Source organism: Desmodus rotundus, chromosome 7, assembly GCF_022682495.2.
Source record: "Desmodus rotundus isolate HL8 chromosome 7, HLdesRot8A.1, whole genome shotgun sequence".
Classification (NCBI taxonomy): Eukaryota; Metazoa; Chordata; class Mammalia; order Chiroptera; family Phyllostomidae; genus Desmodus; species Desmodus rotundus.
The window spans coordinates 76,801,699-76,825,091 of NC_071393.1; the positions used below are offsets into that span (position 1 = coordinate 76,801,699).

Consider the following 23,393-nt stretch of genomic DNA (forward strand, 5'->3'; position numbering starts at 1 on the left):
CCCAGTGCTATGATTTTCCTCCAGGATATGTTATTTTGAAGCAGGCTTTTAAAAAAAAACAACTCTTTTTTATTACCAAGAAATGTTCCCAACAGATGAAACCTGATGTCACCAGATGGTGTATAGAATACTTGGTAGTGGAAGTATTTTTGCAGGTTATGGGGCCACATCAAAACAGCCTGCGTCAAACATCCTGGTCTCCAACACCAGCGGGGTAGGGAAGTGAACCAGTCAGCCCATGACTCCCAGAACACCCATGTTAGGAGTGCACCCAATACGACCTTGAGAAGAAAAAAAATACCTGACTTGGAGAAGCTGAATCGTAGGCTCATTAGGAGGCTAAGAGGACAGGTCATGCCTCCCTAAAATAAAACCAGCCGCAAGAGAACAGTGTGACGTGGTATGCATAAGCCTGGACTTCAAAATCAGACTGCCTGCATTTGAATTCTGGATTACCTCAGGAAATTTAGCCAACTTTTCTGTGCCTCAGATTCTTTCACTGGAAGTGAATTTTAGCACCTACAGCTCATAGGGATTATATGAGGTAATACGTAGGAAGCACAGAGTTCCATGACTCACATACCCTAAAACACAGCAGAGGTGTTAGACAGATATGGAGATGACACAACTCTAATACACAGGAAGCTAAAGGAGCTCTGGTGCCAGGACATGTAACCACCAACAAAATTCCCGTTTGCTAGACTGAGAGCTCCCTCAGGGCAGGTGCTGGGGACTTTACCCCTGCATCTCCACAACCCACAGCAGCCAGGGCCAGTCGCATTAGAGACCAGTATACAACAGAAGGACTGAACTCCTCTGTTAATATGAAGCATGAGGGCCTGGCAAGGAGTAGTTTGAGAGATAGTAGGGAAAGGGGAGCTGTGGGTCCTGAGCTCCAGAGGAGAGCAGAGCTTCCAGAGGTAGAAGATGATGCCAGGCAAAGGAAGAGATCTAAGACAAATTTCACCTGGTTTGAATCTGCTTAAAATTCAACACTTCTCCTTTCCTTTCTAGCACCTACACAGAAGTCAATGAATGTTTCCCATCAAGACTGGCCTGTCTCCCCCCCACTGCACTCTGCTGGGAAACGGGGAAGGGGGGTGAGGAATGCTGTCTGAATACCTACCACCTGTGGGCTTGTGAGGGCCTGCAACTTTGTAGCCAGGACAGAGCGGCCATCGCCTTGTGCCAGGCTCCATCTCTCTAGCAGCTGACCTTGCATCTGACCATGGTCCGAGAGAGAATGAGGCAAAAGGGAGCACTTACCAGGTTTCACAGTGGCAGACTTCCGGCCTCTCTTGGCAGGGGACCGTTCCTCTTCAGAAGTGGGAAGTTTTCTTTTGCCTGAGAGAACTCCCGTGGAGGCACGAGGGCTTTCTGTAACCTTCCGGGTGGGGGTTGTACTGCTGCTGCTGGACACAGTGGGGGTGGCCGGGGAGCCGATGTTACTGCGCCGTTTCCGTTTCCCTTCCACCAAATTGTCTGTTGCAGGATAAGTCAAAGGTTGGTCAACTCCTATGACACAAGACCCTGAACTCCAAAACACTGGGCAGAGCCTGATTTAGACACCACCGTGACCTTTCATCAGCCCCCACAGAGGCAGGAAGCCTCTTTGAAGGCCACCATGTTTTTCTGTTTCAATATCTGAATTGTATTTGTTCCCCTACAGAACCGGGGAGGCCAGAACAATCTGAGGACTTACCATTTGGTCCTGGGCAGTGATTCCAGAAAATGACGCCCCATTACCATTTCGTAAACCACAGAGGACTAATAAGATTTAGGGAAGCATCCCGCCCACCACAGGGAGGGCAGGGACCCACAAGCAGTTGTTCAGGAAGCAAAGGTCTTACCTAAGCTGATATCTGCTGCCTTGGTGAGGGGCGTTACTGCCTCATACGGGCCAAGGCCATACTGCTCTCTCAGTCTGTTTCCTTGCTCCAAGGACAGGATGACAGACATTCGCTTATACCACTTCCTTTGGCCTTCTTTTTCAATACTGTAGTACAGCTCTCCAGACTCCTTTCTATGCCCTTTCACCACTCCTGGGTGGAGAAAACATAAAAGCAGCTTGCTGTTGTTTTACTGCCCAGCATCCACTCACAAAGGCTTTGCAGAACAGGCTAGGTCAGAGAATTAGTTGATCCAACAGTGGGCTGAAGTTAGGATTTAACAAAATCCCAGCTGTTGATCCCAAACACCACCGCCACTTAGGATATACGTGGCTACTACCCTGACCTGGAGACAGGGAAAGGTCCTCAACAGAAGAATCCATTATAAAATAAAGCTTCCTAAAGCCAGGCTTTATGGATTGTAGGTGGTTCAAATCGTTCTTGAAGTGAAGTGGTACGTGCTCCCTTAATGATCCCATTATTTTTTAAATTTTTATTATGATTTAAGAGAGAGAAAGAGAAATATCAATTTCTTCTTCCACTTATTGATGCATTCTTTGTTTTTTGTAAGTGCCCTGACTGGGGATCAAACCCACAACCCTGGCATATCAGAATGATGCTCTAACCAACTGAGCTACCCAGTCAGGGCTTAATGATCCCATTGTAACTTACTAATTCTTGGCTTCTTTGGAGGCTGAGTGATAATTCTTGAGTTAAGCTGTAGGTGAAAGGTGACATCATTCTAAGAGAGAATGCATTTGTCTGTGTGTTTATTTCTGTGTAGCAAAATAAAAGTCCAGATAGAGCAAAGAAAGGAAAAAAATACTGCTTCTCCTGCCTCATCTTCCCCTCTATTATCTACTTTCCTGCTCTTACTCTGATTCAGAAGTTAAAGACAGGCCTTTAGGTTAGAAAAAAACAGAATGTGGGTATAAAGGACACTGGGCTAGAATTAGAAGACCTGTATCTAGGCCTAATTCTACTGCCAGCAAGCTGCGGCAAGACCTGTCTCCAATCCTATGAAAAAGATGACACTCCTTCCCCTCTATCAAGCAATAAACAATTTATACACACACACACACACACACACGAACACAACACATATATAAAACCATGGCTTTAACATAAACACTTTTTCATTCCCACAAACAGAAGGGGCCACTTGTTCTCTCCCATTAGTCTAGGCTTGAATGAAGGGCTTAAAGAAAGCCAGAACCTAAGCCACCAAGGGGAAAAAATACAGGGGAGAAAGCAGGCCGCAGTTCTCTCCTTATGTACACCACAGAATCACTCTCTCCTGCTTGTTCACCCACTGGCCTAAATCTCCCATCACCAAAATAAATCACAAAGACCCTCAAAAGCAAAAATAAGCCCAGGTACAACAGTGCATGTCACACTAATGAAGAGCCACTAGAACCAGAAGCAGTCCAGTGTTGACACTGGCAGACAGCCTCAACAAATGGGGACACAGAATCCCACCTCTTGATGCCGTAACTCACTCTGGATACAGAATTGTCTCTTTGTCTTAAGAGGGCCAAACGTGGACCTCCAAGGGTGGCTTTACCCCTGAAAGAAGAACAAATGCATTTGATACGAACTATGTAAGTCACAGGTCATAAAAGACCTCGACCCATATCCTACTAACTGATGTCACTTAGAGCTAAGTTTTAACCAGAACCAGAAGGTGAAGTGGCCCATTTAACAGTAGAACAAAGGGGCAAACATCAACTACTCGGGAGTCCAAGTCACAAGAGTCTGGGGAGACTTCAACAGGGAGGCATTTTTGCCCCCTATATCCCAATCCATGTTCACAAACATCCCCAGAAAGGATAATTTTAAACGACAAACTCAATACAAGTATGTAGTGCACAAAAACGAGGCAACATATTCAAAGAACGGGCACATGAAATAGTCGTCGCAATCAGAAATCCCTCACCAGTACGGGGAACTGGCCGCTTCAGAAAAAACAAAACAGGTACCATTTTTTCAAACCAGAAAGTAAATGGTGGGTGTGCAGGCATACGAACAGCACTGACAACTTCTTCCTCAGCGAAAATATCTCAATATATCTGCCACACTCACCTACTAGGTTCCCATCAAGGCAGGCAGTGAGTTTAAAACTCAGTGGTGAAAAATAGAGAATGGAAAGGGAAAACCACTAACTATACAGGGGAGAAACCTGGCAAACACGGCCTTAACCTAATGACGAAGGTTACCATCACCAGCGATGTCCTGCGGATGTCACATACCCACCTACCCCACGCGATGTGATGAGAAGGACACTTCCCCTCCGAAGCATTCTTTTCAAAAACCTGTACTCCAATCTAATCAGGAGAAAACATAAGACAAACCCAAACTGAAGGACACTCTACAAAATACCTGAACGGCACTCCCCAAAACTGCGGAGGTCATGAGAAACCAGAAAAGACGCAGAAACTGTCACCTCACCGGTGAGAAGCAAAGTACACCGGGGATCAAAAGCAATGTGGTGACCCTGGACTGGGTCCCCAGCCAGAATAGGGGCGTGGAGAAGCTGGTGAGATCCAACCAAAGTCCACAATTTAGTTAATAGTAATAAGACAAGGTTGGTTTTTAATCCTCACCCGAGGATATTTTTTTCATTGCTTTTAGAGAGAGAGGGAGGGGGAGAGAGAAACATCGGTAAGAAAGAGAAGCATAGACTGGTTGTCTCCCGTATGTTCCCAAAGGGGGGTCACACACACCCGGGCCAGGGATCAGTCCCAAAACCTAGACACGAAGGGGCACCATAAAAAAAAAAAAATGGAATAGATGGGGGAAGGCAGGGGGGTGTTTCCACTGCTCAGAGCAGTTTCTGAACTCATCAATTTGGGTATCTTTTAGTGCTTCTGCTGTTTTTTGTTTCACATCTTCCACATCGGCAAAAATGTTTCCCTTTGAGGACATTTTCATCCAGGGAAACAAAACAAAGTCACTCTGGATGAGATCGGGTGAATAGGGAGAGCGGAGCACGGGGTCATGCTGTTTTTGGTCAAAAGATGCTGAACACTCAGCACAGTGTGGGCAGGTGTGCTCGTAAATCACCCATCATGAAATGGGCAAACACGCTGAGTCTTCAAAAAGAATTCACTGAAGCCCAGCACGGCCTCTCACACCAGCTGGTGCGCTGACACAGACACGTTCTCACCACAACACTCACCTAGCAGGGGAAAGTGGTTTTTTGGGTTCCCCTGCCCTGTATGTGCCCTGACCAGGAACTGAACCCACAACCTCTTGGTTATGGGAAGACTCTCCAACCAACTGAGCTACGCTGACCAGCACTGGTTTCTTCGTGTTGACAAATGCTAATGTAAGATGTTAACAATAGAGAAAGCTGGAAAGCTGGGTGAGAAATATATGGAAACTCTCTTTACTATCAGTGCCCTGTACTTTGCAAATTTTCAGTAAGTATAGAATTATTCCAAAATAACACATTTATCAAAAATAAACAAGCAAGAAAGAACAAAAAGCCAATGGTGAGACTAACCAGTGTCATAGGAATAGGATTTCTGACAGAGAGGATTGCCCCGAATCCCTGCAGACTGCTCTTTTCATTACCTGCACTGAAATACTCATCCTCCGAGAGAGCTGTCACTTCCGTATCCAGCGGGATGGGGTCACACAGCAGAATGTCTTTGCCCAACACATCACACTCGTACCCATCATCAAAGAGTAATTTATACTTCCCAGCTCCGACATCTTGCGTGATTTTCCCAGAGTAAAAATAGCCATTGGACGACCACTTGGCAACAACACGGAGCCCTACAAAGCTGTTCCCTGGAGAGGAGGCATCTAAGCCATCAGAGGGACCAGTGGCCGCCTGGAAAGGGATCTCTGGGGAGTTGCTTCGACACAAAGCACCAGCACCCACGTCTGCTCGTCTGGTGGAGTCTGGCATTCTCGGCGTGATACGGGTGAAGGCCTTATCGTCTGGTGACATGCTGGGTGAAATGTCCTCTATGCCCACGGGGCCAGGCACAGCTGTTTCTCTAAAGAGAGTAAGAGACAGGAGAAAACAGTGAGAATGAAAAGAGAGAAACACCTAGCAATTTTCCCACTCCTTTGTCCATGGGTCTCTTCAGCCCATTTGTTGATGACCCCATCGCAGGCATAAGCCTGGTCTCTCAGTGGCCTCACACTGATCCCTGCCCACTCCCCAGTCAGTGTGGGCCCCTCTTCTCCCTCATGACACCCCACATACTCTCTAATCCCCTCTCTTCTTTCTATGCCCTTTTTTCCTAAACAAGTCATAGACTAAGTATATCTCACACTACCCGGGTACCTGTTTCCAGTGGTCCGAGAAGGCGGGCGGCCCCTTCGCCCGCGCCCACGAGGCGTGACTGGAGCCTTCCCTCCCTGTCTGATGCCAAGGCCTGCATCACCATCCTCCTCACACACTGGCGCCCCTGTCTGACTGACCCCTTTTCTAGGACTAGAGAATGAAGACAGGTTAGTCTGATAGCACCTGCTACTGAATCCTTTTCCCAAAGTCTCCCCTTGGCCCTCAGACTACATGTCAGGCCAACATGTGCTGGACCTCTAGGGCAGCGGGAAGCTGGTCCACACACCCACCACCAAAACATCAGCTGAGGAGTGGGAATGCAGGGTACTAAGGACGTCCTCCTCTACCCAAGTCTATTCCCTCCTGACAAAGCTTCCTACTGCTGCCCTCAAAAACAGCACACATTCTCTCGTACTTCAGGCTCTGGATACCTGCAGAGAGTAACAAAAAGCTAGGGGATGTGTCACATTGGGGCCACTTCCCCAAACTTTCTGTATTTCTAGCCAAAACACTTACAGGCTGCAAAAAAAGGGGGTGGTAGGAGCATGTGCCAGCACTGTCAAAGTCCCCTCACCTGTTTTTCCACATTTTCTAAGGAAGTCTAACTCCCACAGGCAGCACCCCACCTCCTAGGCAAACCCCAAACAGGATAGGAACAAAAGGGGAGGAAAAGGACTTAATTTCTCCTAGATGGAGGATGGGGGGATGTCCCCATTACTCCCCTTTTCCTGTGATATTTAAAATGTCAGCAACCCTGCCCTTGCTGTGGCTCTCTCTCTGGAGACCCTGTCTGCACCTCGGTTTTCCTGTGCCTCCTCGGGAGCTTGGCAAGGCAAAATCTGCGGGTTCTGTCCCGCTGGTTTTCCCTTTGAGTGGTCCGGCTCCTCTCCCTGAGCTGCCACTGCTGTGAATGGCTGAGAGACTCGTCCCACTTGATGTGCGGTGTAAGCTGGATGCCTTGGAGGAAAAGGAGCTGATGTCCCCCAGGTCACCTGAGGAGCCCCCAGTCTTTGAAGGGGAAATTTCAGATTCACACTCCCGACACTCTACAACTGGCTCTTCGGTCTCCTGCAAGGAAGAAATGGATACAAAAGCTAAAAGAAATCACAATAACATAATGTTAATATGACTGTTAGAAAACCTAGAGATGGCATCCTCTGCCTGTCCAATGTGCAATGTTATTAATTAATAACATGGGTGCCTTTTCTCACCGAGCCTTCTGTATGGAATGCCCTTTCCCCTTATCTCCCAATATCTAAAACCTTCAAGTGTCGATCTCAAATCTAAGCACATCACTCCCTTTCCCCCAAATTCTTTAATAGCTCTCCAACAAACAGAAGACACAAATCTAAACTCTTTTCTATGATACACAAAACCCTTATGCTCTAGGCCCTTACCAACCTCAACAGCATCCTTTCTCATTGTTCCCTGCTCTACCATTCTTGTCATACTGAGTTTCTAAATACTCATTAAGCACGCCATGCTATCTACATATTTACCCAACTTTTCATTCTGCCGGCCATGTCCTCCTCCCCTACCTCTCAATGTCATCTGCCATACTCTTGGGCGCTGTATCTTCTGTGAGGCCTTTTAGCCACCTTCAGGCAGGCTAATAGGCTCCATCTCTTCTCCCTAACTCATCTTTCCACATCTCCATTACAGCAACCAGCAAGTTTTGAATTTGCTGCGTGTGAAGTGTAAGCTCCTAAAGAACAAGGACACTGTCTTTTTTTTTTTTAAGATTTTTTAAATTTATTTTCAGAGAGAAGAGAAGTGAGGGAGAGAGGAAGAGAAACATCAATTGGTTGACTCCCTCACACCCCCAACTGGGGACCTGGCCTGAAATCCAGGCACGTGCCCTAACTGGGAATCAAACCAGTGACCTTTCAGTTTGCAGGCCGGTACTCAATCCACTGAGCCACACCAGCCAGGGCGGGACACTGTCTTTTTATCTTCACACTCCCAGTGCCTACCAACATGCTAGGATCATAGTAAAAAGAATCTGCTGGTAAATAAACAAATAAAATTTTTAAAAGATGCTAAATAAAGGCAGCAAGAGATGAGAAAAGAAAAGTTCCCAGAGTCCTCTGACCTCAGCCTGTCCACCTCCACACCACTACCCATCTTTGTGCGCACACCAACTAGAGTAGACTGTTCTCACCTGTGTTTGCATACTTTCTGCTTCTGTGCTTTTGCTCTATGGAAGCCTTCTGTATGGAATACCCTTTCCCCTTATCTCCTGATACCTAAAATCTTCTGTGTCCAACTCAAATACTTTCTGGCCCACATCCAGAAAGATTTTATCTAAATTTCCCTTCAGATGAGTTTCTTCCTCCTCTGAACTACTATACATACTTCCCTTTTGGCACACATTACTTTCACTCTTAAAAGGCAGTGTAGTGCAGTGGTTAGGAATGTGGGCTCCGGAACTAGACTGTCGGGGTTGAATTCTACTTCCTCTATTTATACCTATGTAACCTTAAGCAAGTTATTTTAACATGCTGTGCCTCAGTTTCTTCCTCTGCAAAATGGGAATAACTATCTACATCAAAGCTTAACTGTGAGGTTTAAATAAATTAAATCATTTAAAGTCCTTAGAATAGTGCCTGGCATATAGTCAGTGCTCAATGAATGTTCACTGCTATCATTCTTTATTTATGGCAGCGCTTCCCAAACTATACTCCAAAGGGGTATAGTAAATATTACTTTAAATATTTATGACCATGGAACTTCGTTTTCCCCTCAGGGTATCTAGCAGGCCTGCTATGGTCAGAAAATATACTTTAGAAAACATCATATAACATAATTAAGTAATATGCATAACACTCAATGTAGTACCTGCCATAGAGTTCAATGTAGACTTACAACAGTTACAAAAACTTTTCATGAAAGCAAACTGTTTCTATAAAGCTGCTAAGTTCACCCATTTTACAAAACAGTAATAACATTGAAAAAATTACACAAACCTATAACTGAAGATGAATCAACATTTTACAAGAAATATTTCTGGGATTATTATTATTGGGTATGTAATAAAGAAAGAACACAAATAATTTCTCAAACTAGTGCCAAATGCACTAGTTTGACACTTTCTGACATGAGGATCACAGTGGCCCATTAATAAATTACAGCAATAATATATTCCATTTAATAAAACTGTATATCAGAGTTTAATTATTCCTGAGTACAGCTTCCTACAGGAGTAGCTGGCAGAATTAAAGTGCTGAGTGAAGGGAGAAAACAGTGGTGCCTCTTATCAATTAATAAAATGTTTCCCAAATGTTAGCATATGTACTAAGAAAGGTGCCAGATCTTCAATCTAGAAAATCTGTCTAATCTCAGCCAGTACTGGATGTAAACAAAGTCAGCATGTAACGCTGTCCAATACGGCAGTCAGTAAGTGCCAGCATTATGTTGACATTGGGAGTGAGTCCTGCTGACAGATGAAGGTGCACTGCTTACTGACAAGCCCATAACCACCCAGGATGGGGACCAAGAAAGGACATGTGAATAAACATGAAGACACATGAGAAAACAATGAAAAACAATGAGAAAACATGCAGCCTAGCAAGAAATTCTAAGCTGCATTAGAATCTCCAAGGATTAAAAATGATACATAAAGTCTTTATATTTGTTCTTGTATATGACAGAGATTTATCAATCTGTTCTGTATGAAAATGGAAAGCAGGATGGGACTGGTTAAATAAGCAGCCAAAGGTCAAATGGCAAAACCATGGTTGGAAAAGACACAGGATTCAAGACTCCTAGCTGGTTCTTGTATCTTCCTAACACAAAGACGGAGGAAAACGAAGTGTTAGTAGCTAGCGGCACAGGAAAGGGGGATGGGGAGGTGGCAGTGAAGTGCCAGGGTAATTTTTCTACTGAAATAAATTTGCCACATAGACCCAGAGTAAATATTACCTCAGTAACTTTTCTTTCTACTTCTGCTCCATCCACATAATACACGTCCGTGATGACACGGGTGACAAGCGTGCGAACTTCATGGATTGTTCTCATGTGACGATGCAAGACATGGCCGCGTGGAGGCTGAGGCACATCAAACTCTTCCTCTCCCTGTGACAGAAAGTGCAGAACACAAGCATGGGTCTCACTGCTATTCGGCAGAATCACAAGTCAACTTCTTCAGGATGAACACTGTTCAGAGGCTCCATGGATCTAGTGTGATGAAGTTTTCCAGCTGCTCTGCTGTGTATGCACCTACAGATAAAAGCAGGGATGGACCAGCTCTACAGCCAGAGGCCAGGAAGAATTTGTATCAGTATCCTTGAAAATGACCTATTTCTGTCTAAATAAAAATCGTAACATCTAGCACTTATATCTAAGATATTTAAGTAAAACATTATTTCTAGATGATGATCTTTCAGGTTTATACTTGAAACAGCTCTTTAGATAAAAGGAATGCATTCTCTAGAACTTTATATAAAATCTGTTCATCTCAGTGCAGTTTGTTTTACCTGCATTAGTAAGGGGAAACTATAGTTGGTTTATATCTGGAACAAGGTAAGTTGATTCCTCCTAGAATTAAATATGAAATATTTAATATTCCAAATAGTAGATTATAACTAAAGAACTGAACTAGTGTCCAGAAACAGAACACATTAAAAACTTAGGATTTTGTGCCTAGTTGTACCAAAGAGAACAATCAGTTAAATAATAGTTTAAGTAAGACCTACATTTTTACGACAACTGTTACATACATGCTTTCTCCCAGCACCTGTATCACATTATCCCCATTCACACCCTCGCCCCACCCCACTGGCTCTGCAATTCTGAGGAGGAGGGAATGCACACTTTTTCTCCCCGCTCACTTCCCCTATAGACTAAACTTTCAGCAGTCAGTGTCAATTTACCCAAGTCTTTCAAAAGAATTACATGTACCACTGTAATAATGGAGAGTCTACGTTTTTTCATGACAATGTGATTCTGATTTACTTACAACTTTCAATAATTTACCTGAATAATTCCTACTCCAACCCCATCTTAGAGGTAAAGTATGTACTAAAATGGAGCCATGTATATTATGTAAGTAATAAAAATGAAATAAAAAGCATGGGATGTTACTTGGCCAATTCTTTAAAATACTTCTGCACAGACAACTCTGGGTAATGAATGGCCTGCGCACTGGCCTGCCACACCTCAGTCGTCAAGGTGCCCCCGCAGTAGAGGCACGCCGGCCTGGACCTCTGGCCTGCACACTCACGGTCGGGCCCTGGACCGGAGAGGTCCAAAAGATTTCAGTGCTTTACTTATCCCTGAAATGTGGCCATGAAGCCTCCCTGTAATTCTTCCATTACAACAGCCAGACAAATAATTGTTTCAAAAGAGACACTTAAACATATCTGACAGAATAAGAAAGGAAATGGCAAAGGACAGATAAAGAGAAAGCTATGCTTACTCTTTCTTTAAACAGTCTTCTGAAAAGTGATTTCTGTAAAGATAAAATAACTCGAGAATCTTGTCATTATTAAAGGAATATAACAAAATGAAAATGAAACCATACTTTCCCTTCATAGAAAATGTGGCTCCAAACGAACTTGAAAGTTCAAAGGCTGTCAAAGGTAGACTGTCTATACTCTTCTTCAAGCACTGGCCCGAGTCCTACCCAGACTGCAGGGAATAAAAAAATTCTGACACTTGGAAAACCTCATTTTCATTCACACTGTTGTGCAAACATCACCATATGCACCTCCAGAACTTTTTCATATTTCCCAACTGAAACTCTATCCATTCACCATCGATCTTTTTCTAGCATCTTTCTTTTCTTAGCAGGAGCAACTAGCTCTTAAATGTGTTATGTTACTCTGCATGACACAGGAGTATACTACTAGTAGTATCAGTAGTGGTTGTTGTAGTGACAGCAGCACTAATAGTATTTAAAATAATCATCATCAATACGTAGTTGCAGCGGCCAACATTTACAGACCACTCGCTGTGTCCCAGGTCCAGTGCCGAGGGCTTTGCACGCCCCACCTCCTTCACCCTCACAATACGCAGATGAAGTGGTCTGACTCCAAAGCCTGGGCCTTAACCACACTGCTCGCTGGCTCCTATCATCACTCCTATCTCTAAAGGGATAGGAGAAGGGATTACTTCCCTATTCTACAGACAGAGAATATAAGGAAGAAAAAGAAACTATAAAATAGTGGCTCCCACATGATTGCTATCTTAAGATCAAGTTTAACTTTTTATAAAGGCAGAGAAACCAAAATTATGTGGCAGAATGCAAACACTTTAAGGATGAAAATAATCAGACTCAAAAGGATCTGATACGTGACTGCCCCTATGTCCAAAAGGCCATTGCTATTTTGAATCTGTATGAACTGATAAGGTCTTAGGTCTCCAGACTGTGTTACTATAAATTTTTGGATAGGCACGGATAACAGAACAAGACTACACAGGCCATGATTTAAAAAGAGAAAAGCAACATAGCATAATGAAAAGAATACCGATTCTGAAGTAGACATGCCGAGTTCAAATTCCAGTTCTGCCACCTACTGATGGCAAAATCTTGGGCAAGTTACTTAACCTCTCTTCAGCTTGGTTTCTTTACCTGTGACATGGGAATAACAATACCAACCTCACGGGTTGTCTTGAGCACAATGCTGACACACTGTAGGTGTTCAATAACTAGGAACTACTTCCCTGCTCTATTCCCAAGAATCTGTTCTTCCTCCAGCCTCACTTTCATCAGCCCATATCCTTTTCTCCCTTTAAGACGAGTCTGAGCCTTTCTGCAGTCTCCAGTCACCTGGAGGCTTTTCCCTGTCTCTCTCTGTCCCTGTCACCAATTTTTGTTTCTAATACTGTGATACACTACCCTTCATACTTCTTCTACTCCTTCCTCCTTTACTGTCTACTCTCCCAGTTCGACTTGGGAAACAGACTTGGAGGAAAAGTAATTAGCTTTATAGTACTTATAAAGGAGGACGAAAGACGACAGCCAAAGGAAAAGACTGAACGACCTGAAGAAGTAAAGGACCCAGCCCTAACTGGTGTGGCTCGGTGGGCTGGAAGTCATCCACAAACTGAAGGGTCACCTATTCGATTTCCGGTCAGGGCACATGCCTGGGCTGCAGGCCAGGTCCCTGGATGGAGGAGTGTGAGAGGCGACTGATGAGTGTTTCCTCCCTCTCTTTCTTCTTCCCTTCCCCTCTCTCTAAAAATTATTAAACAAAATCTTTAAAAAAAAAAAAAAAAAAAAGTATAGGACCCAGACTGTCTTCCTGGCTTTCTTTTCCAGGAAAGACCTACCTGACAAACTCTAGTACCATTCCATTTTCCCTAAAAGACCATTTATTGGTTATAGCTACCCGTAACTTTCACTACCCTATCTCTATCCTGAAATTCAGTTGTTTTTGTCTTTTAATAACTGGTCTATACAAAGTTGTTAATAATTACCATTAGGTAAAAGTACCACAAATGAAATCCTCCAGGAATCCAGAAAGTTCAAATCAGGGCCCCTGGGGTACCCGGTAAGTTCTCTCACCTGGCTATGGAGTGACTCTGTATCATCCCCAGGAACAATGACTGGTTTCTCACCAGTCCCCTTCTCAGTCTGAACTGTGGCATCTTGTTTTCCAGAGTTCTCGTCCACTGTGTTGGTCCCCTGTTCACACACATTCTTTACAGTCTGGGTTGCTGCTGAAACAGTTTCTGGGACCCGTAGGGAATATTCTATGGTCTGAATTCCTACATTATTTTGGTTGGGCCTTTCAATCAAGGCCTTACTAGGTTTTTCCTGGTTGGTATTCCACCCTTCTTTCTGGCCTTCTAGCACATCTGTCTCCATTGCTTCACCTTGAGGACTGGCTGGCTCCTGTATGGCCATCTGCTGGGAGGTAGGCGAAGAAGAGTCTTTGACAGGACTACTGGGCTTTATAGTTTGTTGATGCTGCCTGGTCCTTTGGTCACCCTCCAATTTTTCCTTCTCCTCTTCATCTTGAGTACTTGGAAAATGGAGTGAGTTCCCCCTGAGAATCAACCACATAAAAAAACCATGTGAAGTAAGGGCACAAGAAACCATGTCAAGTAAGTGTTGGTGCACGTGTGTGTGTGTGTGTGTACTGGCAAGGGGGGAACCACAATTTGACCATATGAAAAATATGAGGGAGAAAATGAACAAGAATATCACCTTACGAGGTTTTCCATCATAACTTCACTCCTGTAGAAAAACAACGGCACATAGGACTATTCCACCATGATGATAAAATAGTTATAACATTTCTTCCCATCACCAGCTATGAACTCTGACATAGGAAAATAAGTTAAACATAAAGATATAAAACCATTATTGAAGTCATAGACAATGAAGGCAGCTTAGGGATCTACTTCAAAAAAGACCAATTAGATCAAAAAGGCTCTTGACTTTATAAATGGGTCTAACATTCTTTAAATGACACCTAGCCCTGACTGGGTAGCTCAGTTGGTTGGAGCACTGTCCCGATACACCAAGGTTGCGGGTTCAATTCCATGGCCAGGGAACAAACGAGAAACAACCAACGAATGCATCAATAAGTCAAACAACAAATTGACATCTCTCTCTCTTCCTCTCTCTAAAATAAAATATTTTTTAAAAAACACCACCCAGAATTTTAGATATACCTAACCCTAGACAACAATTTCAGCAAAAGAAACCTGATCTGTAAAGGACAGAGTTGTAGTAAGATTCTAGCTTTGCCAGCTATACTGGTACATCGACAACTAACCATTTCAGAATGGCGTGGTGCCTCAGAGACAGTTCTCAAGATACAGTCTATGGTACTTCATTAGTCTCACCATCTGGCTATCAGTGACTTATTTATTTCATAAGCATTTGATGACTGTCTCCTGCAAGCCAGATACCATGAAGCTCTGAGGTGCCTAGTGGCTTTCTTAAATGTCCTTAACAATACACCAGAATAAAAAGGCCCAAGTGAGCAAGTTACACAGAAACTTAACACTGATGTCTTATTCAAGTTTATACCTAAAATACCTACCACAGAGATTAATATAAAATTAAGTGCGTAATAAATGTACTTTAACCAAAAGAATTCATGTTCTCTCAGTTAACTGCGAGAATCTTCTCTGGTTAAATAAGCTAATTGTATAAGTAGCAAATGCATATAGAAAATGCCCATAATTTTGGATGTTTTAGTAAATTACCAGTTCAAATGAGTCAGTATACTATAAACAACAACAAACTAATGCATTTTTAGGCTACATTAAGTGCATAACAGCCAAAATAAAGATAAAAGGATCCATTCCGGCCTGACCACAGGAAGAATGTATCTGGAATCTCACTTTGTGATGTCATATTTTACAAGGCATAAACCGATAGACCCCCAGATTTAACATCCAGGATGATAAAGGGTCTAGAAACCATGTCATCTGTTGCTCTAAGCATTTGGCTGGAGAAAGATGGAGATGCTCATCTACACAGAAAAAGCTGTCTCCAACTTCGGAGGAGCTCTCACCTTTAGGGATTGCTCTGCTGTGCATCATGAAGAAGAAAGAGAAATGGAGAGGTTTCTGAGGTTTCTGTCTTGTTTGGCTCAGCTTACTAAAACAGGAAGTCAAAGAGGGATTTAGAGTAGAGTTCTAGCCAAGAGCCTGGAATACATCTGGTTGTTGGAGCTCAGGCCCTGAATGTCAGGAACCTCAACTGACTGAAATATATGATCCAAGGAGGAAGAAGAGGTAAGAAAGAGGTAAATAAGATCATCAGGAGACAGATGAGTAACACCAACTTCTGATGAAGTCTGTAACAGTGATCTTATGTAAAAATTTCTTAGGACACTGCTAGGCACACAGCAGATGCTCATCAGTTGCATAAGGTAAAGCAATCAGGAAGACGCATTTCATCCTCTTTATAAATTGAATACTCATGTTTGAATCTTTAAGACATCTAACATATCACAGCTAACCACCGATGACAGTGAGTCAAAAACTAGAAGAGACATGACTTGATTAACCATTTCAAGAATTCAATTACCATTGTTCCTCAAGCTTAAAGAAGCCTACACATTTTATTGCAGAAGCTATTTAGGGTAGAATTGCATAATAGATTTTACCCTCTAAAGCAAAGCTTTGTTTTCTTTGGGACGTTTTTATGCTTAATCAATAAATATTAGATGACTTTTCCCCCCCAAAGAGTTCATTAGAACAATTCTTCTCTAAAGACAAAAGGTATCTCATTGCAATATTAGAAATATTTAGCAAATTCTTATCAAATATCAGAATTTTGGTATTTATCATTCTCATATTAGCATCGGTCAAATGAAATGATGTTAAAATCATAAGTTCCCACCCAGGATCATATAGAATATATATAGTTTTGGTTGGCAAGATTTGCTGATTAAAGCCAACACAGAACAATAGATAAAAACCAAAAGCCTAACTGCAACACATTCTATAAAAAGTGTTGCCCATTCCTGCCAAGTTCATACATCTTTAGAAATAAATAAAGCAACTGAGAAATATCTGCCAAGGAGATATATACGAGTATTAATGTCCCAAGATACAATAAAGAAGAAATCTTTAGCACCAGAACAAAGAGCATTAGAAGACAAGAGAAACATGATATATGGTTTAAAAAAAAAAGGACCACAACTCTCTTCATGAGTTCCAGCTACACAATTCTACTCGGGTCACTCTATGCCAGATTTAGAAACTGATTCAGAAAAAGAAATCCTACCATAAAAAGGCCTCGACAAATTAATCCTAAGTGAAACAGAGAAGAATAAGTCTCCATATTTAACAAACTTCTAACCATTCTGTTCTCGGTGTAGATCTGTCTATGGAGTAAATGAGGTCAAGTCGAGCTAGATGTGCTGGCCCTTGTTCTCCCGAAGTCAAACAAGATCACAGGCATCCTGGCCTCTCCAGTTTAAAGTATTCTAATAAAATAGGAAAGCAATACAATGGCATTGATAAATTTGGTAATTGCTGGACCACTACCATACCAATTTTAGAACCACACAAAGTGGCATTTCACCCAAGAATTTTCTTGATCCAACAGAGGGACATAACCTGGGCTAGCTGATTCCCAAGAATACCAACAAGCTCACATTTAATCATCAGAATGCCCAATAAAAGCACTGATAGGTTTCTTTTAAATATTTCTATCAATAAAAAACACAGAAATTATGCTGTAAATAACACTATTAGATACCTGCTGACAAACATCAGTACATTCTCTAATTACAAACTCACTAAATTCCAGAGAGGACAGATGCCATCTCATAATGAAAAAAACAAGCTTATTTCCATCATCATTACTTCTTTCCCTACACTAAAAATAACACTCATGTATTCCAAACATTTTTTTTATTATTTAAAATAGAGAAGAAATATTTGTAACTCAAACAAAATGTTCTCTGCTTCAAAGCTGTTCAAAGAGATTATGGAGTACAGAAATTATGATAAAATCTTAATTTCATCAGTTCTGACAAACTTTAAATTTGGGATGTTGAGCATCTCAGTTTTGCCCTATATGGGTAACTAAAGGGAAATAAAAGGTCTGTTAAACATTTCCAAAACTAGGAAAAAGGGAATAAATCTTAGAAATACAGAAAGATACAGTTTCATAAATTTATGAGGACAATCACTTCAAATTACAGAACTGGCAGATAAAGACAAAACTCTGCATCTATAAAATATTTAATAAAACATCTCATGACATCTCATCTATAATGCCATCTAGAATATGCCACCATCCCTCAGATAAAAAAGTAAGCTCAAGTTCATAAACTTATAGCACTATATTCTAGATTTTGGTACCAACCACTTTATGAGTCAATATAACCCACAATATACTACGAAAATAATGCTTGCCTGGTAGGTACAGAGCAGGGATCCTGATTCCAAGCTTCCTCCTCTTGCTGGGCTTCACAGGCGCAACTAAGCAAAGACATGGTCTTCTGGGGACTAAGATAAAAAAGCAATATACTGTGTTAGTTTTGAAAGGAAACATACCTCTGAAGATTATCCTTTTAGGCACAGAGGGAATAAAATCTTTTTTCTGCATCCCAAACTCAAAAATGCCTTACACCAAAATGCAAATTCCTCCTACAGTACTTGTTTCAAATTAGCTTAACTAAAAACTCTCAAGAAAGAATCACAGGAAATAAGGTAGACAGAGGTAGACTGTATTAAATACCATAAGAATACAATCGGTGAAGTCCAGAATGTAAAAAAACTCTGTAAGACACAAAACCCAATTTCTTCAAAAAATATATTGCTAGAAAGGGGGAAAAATAGAGGGAGGAGCCCCCTCTAGATTAAGAGAGTTTGATTTCAATCAAACATAATGTGCAGACCTTGTTCGGATCTCGATTGAAAAAAAAAAAACTGCAAAAAGAATTCGTAAGGCAATCAGACAAATCTGAATACTGAATATTTTCTGACATTAGGAATCACTGCTAACTTTAATAGCATGACAGTATTATGGTTAAGATCAAAGAGGAATTCTTATATTTTAGAGATAGCACTGAAATATTTACAGATAAAATTATATAAAGCTGGAATTAGCCTCAAAATAATCCAGTGGGGAGGAGAATACCAGATGTATTTATAAACAAATTAAGATTAGCTATGAGTTGGTCATTTGTGATACTGGGTGATGAATACATGGTGGTTCATTATACTGTTTCTCCGCTTTTTATATGCCTGAAACCTTCAACAGTGAAATAATTGAGACAGAAAGATGACAGCAAATAATCTGAACAGAGCCCAGAAACAGATGACACTTTGTTTAAAAACAGAGTGGTATGGCTTTACCTAAACGCAGAGGAAGCAATGAGAATTTAAAATATTCTAACAGCCCTGGCTGGTGTGGCTCAGTGAGTGGACTGAGTGCCAGCCTGCAAACCAAAGGGTCGCTGGTTCAATTCCCAGTCCAGGCACATACCTGAGTTGCAGGCTGGGTCGCCCTGCGGGGGTTTCGAGAGAGGCAACCACATGTTGCTGTTTCTCTCCCTCTCTTTCTCCCTCCCTTCCCCTCTCTCTAAAAATAAATAGGTAAAGCCTTTAAATAAATAAATAAATAAATAAATAAAAGAAATATTCTAACAGAGCTTACTTTAAATGATTTCTTATCATAAACCCAATGGGAAAGTGAATAGTCAAAGACTTTGAAAATCTACATTCTCATATACAAAATTTACTTTACAACAATCCCAATGAATTTTATCTCGTTCTATAATCCACCAATCCAACCCTCTACCTCAAGTATTCCCCTTATTTTTCCAACCCTACATTCCACTCAAAGGGCACATGTACAGACTAATAACAAGTTACTTATCTAATATACAACTCTGTTAAAACCAAAAAGATCAAGTATAAATTCCATTTTTCAACTTGTAAGACTACATATCATTAGTCTTCAACTGACTAAGGACCCTACGGTACTTATTTTTCAGATTAAATATATAACAGTCCAGAGAACAACTAATCTAAGATATAGTTAAGTACAGATCAAAGGATTTAGATAGGATTAGGGTTAGAAACTCTCAAATGAAGGTCAAATTTAGTCCAAAAAGTCCTTATCTGACCCAACAAGCATGAAATTTTATTTTTTAAAACCCAGATTTCTCTTTAAAAATTAGAGGTTTGGCAACCTGTTTGCATTCTTACATGGTAACAGTAGGCTGGAGTTGAACAGGGACTACCCACGCCCCCTGTTCTTCAGGCTGTCATCCCCAACCTTCCAGCTCTTGCACTTAGGCTGCTTTACTTATTTATAGGATCTGCCTAGCCTCATTTAAACATTCTCACCTGTATTTCACCAGCTGCTGCTAGTATTTTCATGCTGCATGACTCATGCCAGAAACTCATAAAATCATTCTACTCGCATAGCCACCAGATGGCAAAGCTTACCAGCAGAGCCTCAGGGTGGAGTATACTCATCCTCAAGCATTACAACATTCATGACAAAGCAAAAATAATCATTCAAAGCAGAGGGCAGTTTAGCAAGCAGAAGAGAAAATGGCCTGAGGCTGCAACTGAGTAGGGGATCAAGGTCTACGGAACAAGGTCTAAGGCCATGTCTTGTTAAACCACCCATTTTCTCACCAAAGCAACAAGCAGCTCAGCCTCACCAGCAGAAAAAGGTAAAAAAGGGCACTCCCACATAAATAAAAGGGAGAAAGGTAAACACCTTTTTTATAGCAAAAGCTTTATTAGACTTAAAAAGTCTACGTTAGATTCAGTACATTGTTAAATCCTTTATGATGGAATTATATTTTAAGTTTTTCCTCTCTTGATAAACCTTCCCCTCAGTACAGTGGCTTTGTATATTGAATTCCTCTAAATAGCAACCAGCTCTGGTTACCTGACAACAGCCTCAGCAACAGCAGTAGATCCATTTTTTATTTCACCAATTGCAGGCTCTGAAGAAAAACAAAAGGAAGGAAAAGAGAAATACAATTCGTTTGGTATCACACCTAAAAACTTCTTCTGATAGCATTTGCAACAAATAAAGAAATGGGAAACAGTAATAAGTGAAAATGAAAAGATTTCTTATAACGGTACAAGTTTCTCTCACTTCTATCATCAATTTTTTTCAACCTCCCTACAGAAGACTAATCAGTTTGTCCAGAAATACAATGAAGCAGTAACATTTAAAAATGAAAATAAAACAACTTCTTAATCTGAATTCATGTCTTCTCATACAAGGATTTTAAATATATGTAGTAAAATATTTTTTAAAAACTAAAAAATTATAAAAGTTAAAAATCACATAAATTTAAAATAAACAAGAAAATGTTAATAAAATAAATTATGTAGAAAAATGTCTTCAGTTGATGCACAAATTTTAAATAGTGTACAGTTTTATGAGAACCCACACATACAAGTATTCAAGTACTTCCTAATTGGGGACAGATAATTGAAAAACAAAACATTTTCAAGAAATTATTAAGGGTGATACTGAAAAGAACCCCATATTTACAAAGCAATGTCCTATGTCAAGGGATTAAAATTTACTCATTGACAAGTTATTCCAGCCTCAGAAAAAAATAACAAATATATTTGTATGTTTGTAAAAGTTCCTGGCCCAACATAACCTAAATAGTCCATCGAGGAGACAGCGGAAGTTTACTGGTTAGAGCCCTGCCTCTGAAACAGAAACCTGGCACAGGCCCTGGCCCCTGCGCTTAGTAGTCAGTCCAACCTGCGAGTACGTGCCTTCATCTTCTGACTCAGTTCTCTTTTATATTCCGTAAGAGAGATAAAACAGGACCAATCTCATAGGTTTGTTATGAGGATGAAATGAGTAAAATTTTGAGTATGGTGCCTGATCCTATGCTCCTATTATCAGAAAAGGTGTTAACATTTACCACCTTAACATTTAGCTCCATTTAAGATCTTTCCAACTGTAATTTCAAAACTGAAGATTCGAGGCTACCACATACTCTCTTGATAAGCCCTACTTGATCTCAGAAAAGATGATGATAAGGATGGAAACATGTAAAATTTAATTTCTACTGAGGTTCTAAAGTTCAAATCAATAAGCAATGAGAAGCAGAATAGCACCGTAATTTGAAACTGGACTTCTGGTTCTTGGAACTACTTTGAATTCAGGCTACTACATTTAATAGCTACATGCCTCAGTTTCCTCATCTGTAAAATGAGGATAATAAGAGCTTCATAAAAAGATAAAATATTCTAAGTTTGTAATGAGATTTAATGAGCTGTACATGTAAAAATGCCTGGCATATAGTAAGAACTCAAAATATATTAGCTAAAATGTCTTTTCTTTGTTCTCAGAGAATGACAAGTCCTTCTTATTCAAGTCCACCCACTCTACTTGCGGCCTTTGAAAGCCTTCCCTCCCAACATTCTCAGGGCCCTGATCCATCAAGTATTTCCCATATTGCCTCATTTTAAAAATTTTTCAAATATATTTTATTGATTATGCTATTACAGTTGTCCCATTTTTTTCTCCCCTTTACTCCCCTCCGCCCTGTACTCCCCCCCCTCACCTGCATTCCCCTCCACCTTAGTTCATGTCCATGGGTCATACATATAAGTTCTTTGGCTTCTCCATTTCCTATACCATTCTTAACCTCCCCCTGTCTATTTTGTGCCTACCAATTATGCTTCTTATTCCCTGTACCTTTCCCCCCATTCTCTCCTCTCCTGCTGATAACCCTCCATGTGATCTCCAATTCTGTGATTCTCTTCCCGTTCTAGTTGTTGGCTTAGTTTTTGTTTGTTGGTTGGTTGGTTTTTAGGTTCGGTTGTTGACAGTTGTGACTTTGTTGTCATTTTACTGTTCACAGTTTTTGATCTTCTTTTTGTTAGATTAAGTCCCTTTAACATTTCATATAATAAGGGCTTGGTGATGATGAACTCCTTTACCTTGACCTTATCTGGGAAGCACTTTATCTGCCCCTCCTTTCTAAGGGATAGCTTTGCTGGATGGAGTGATCTTGGATGAAGGTCCTTGCCTTTCATGACTTGGAATACTTCTTTCCAGCCCCTTCTTGCCTGCAAGATTTCTTTTGAGAAATCAGCTGATTGCCTTATTGGAACTCCTTTGTAGGTAACTGTCTCTTTTTCTCTTGCTGCTTTTAAGATTCTCTCCTTCTCTTTAATCTTGTGTGATGTAATTATGATGTACCTTGGTGTGTGCTTCCTTGGGTCCAACTTCTTTGGGACCCTCTGAGCTTCCTGGACTTCCTGGAAGTCTATTTCCTTCACCAGATTCGGGAAGTTTCCTTTATTATGTTTTTCAAATAAGTTTTCAATTTCTTGCCCTTCCTCTTCTCCTTCTGGCACCCTCATGATTCAGATGTTGGAACATTTAAAGCTGTCCTGGAGGTTCTTCAGCCTCTCATTTTTTTGAATTCTTGTTTCTTCATTCTGCTTTGGTTGGGCGTTTAACTCTTCCTTCTGCTGCACGTTGTTGATTTGAGTTGTTTCCTTCCCTTCACTGTTGGTTCCCTGTATATTTTGCTTTATTTCACTTTTCATAGCCTTCACTTTTTCTTCTATTTTGCGAGCATAATCAACCATTTCTGTGAGCATCCTGACTACCAGTGTTTTGTACTCTGCATCTGATAGGCTGGCTATCTCTTCATCGTTTAGTTGTATTTTAGTTGCTTTTGGAGCTTTGATCTGTTCTCTCATTTGAGCCATACGTTTTTTGTCCCAGCTGGCCTATTATGTTCTCAGGAGCAGAGCCTTAGGTATTCCCCAGAGTG

General features: G+C 41.2%; 1 protein-coding gene across 4 annotated transcripts in view; it reads right to left on the reverse strand.

Annotated features, from left to right (window-relative positions):
- The window catches only part of TP53BP1 (tumor protein p53 binding protein 1), a 90,343-nt gene that overhangs the window by 6,438 nt on the left and 60,512 nt on the right, over nt 1–23,393 (reverse strand). For 3 of the 4 annotated variants that reach the window (XM_053927611.2, XM_024568496.3, XM_045202180.2), the window contains 9 exons: nt 20,519–20,576; nt 18,022–18,114; nt 13,697–14,180; nt 10,111–10,263; nt 6,986–7,257; nt 6,190–6,339; nt 5,466–5,896; nt 1,851–2,042; nt 1,267–1,482 (listed from right to left, as the gene is read on the reverse strand). In XM_053927611.2, the coding sequence (XP_053783586.1) occupies nt 1,267–1,482; nt 1,851–2,042; nt 5,466–5,896; nt 6,190–6,339; nt 6,986–7,257; nt 10,111–10,263; nt 13,697–14,180; nt 18,022–18,114; nt 20,519–20,576 (2,049 nt within the window). The remainder of the gene's footprint in view (nt 1–1,266; nt 1,483–1,850; nt 2,043–5,465; nt 5,897–6,189; nt 6,340–6,985; nt 7,258–10,110; nt 10,264–13,696; nt 14,181–18,021; nt 18,115–20,518; nt 20,577–23,393) is intronic. The other variant, XM_045202179.2, reaches the window with a different exon arrangement.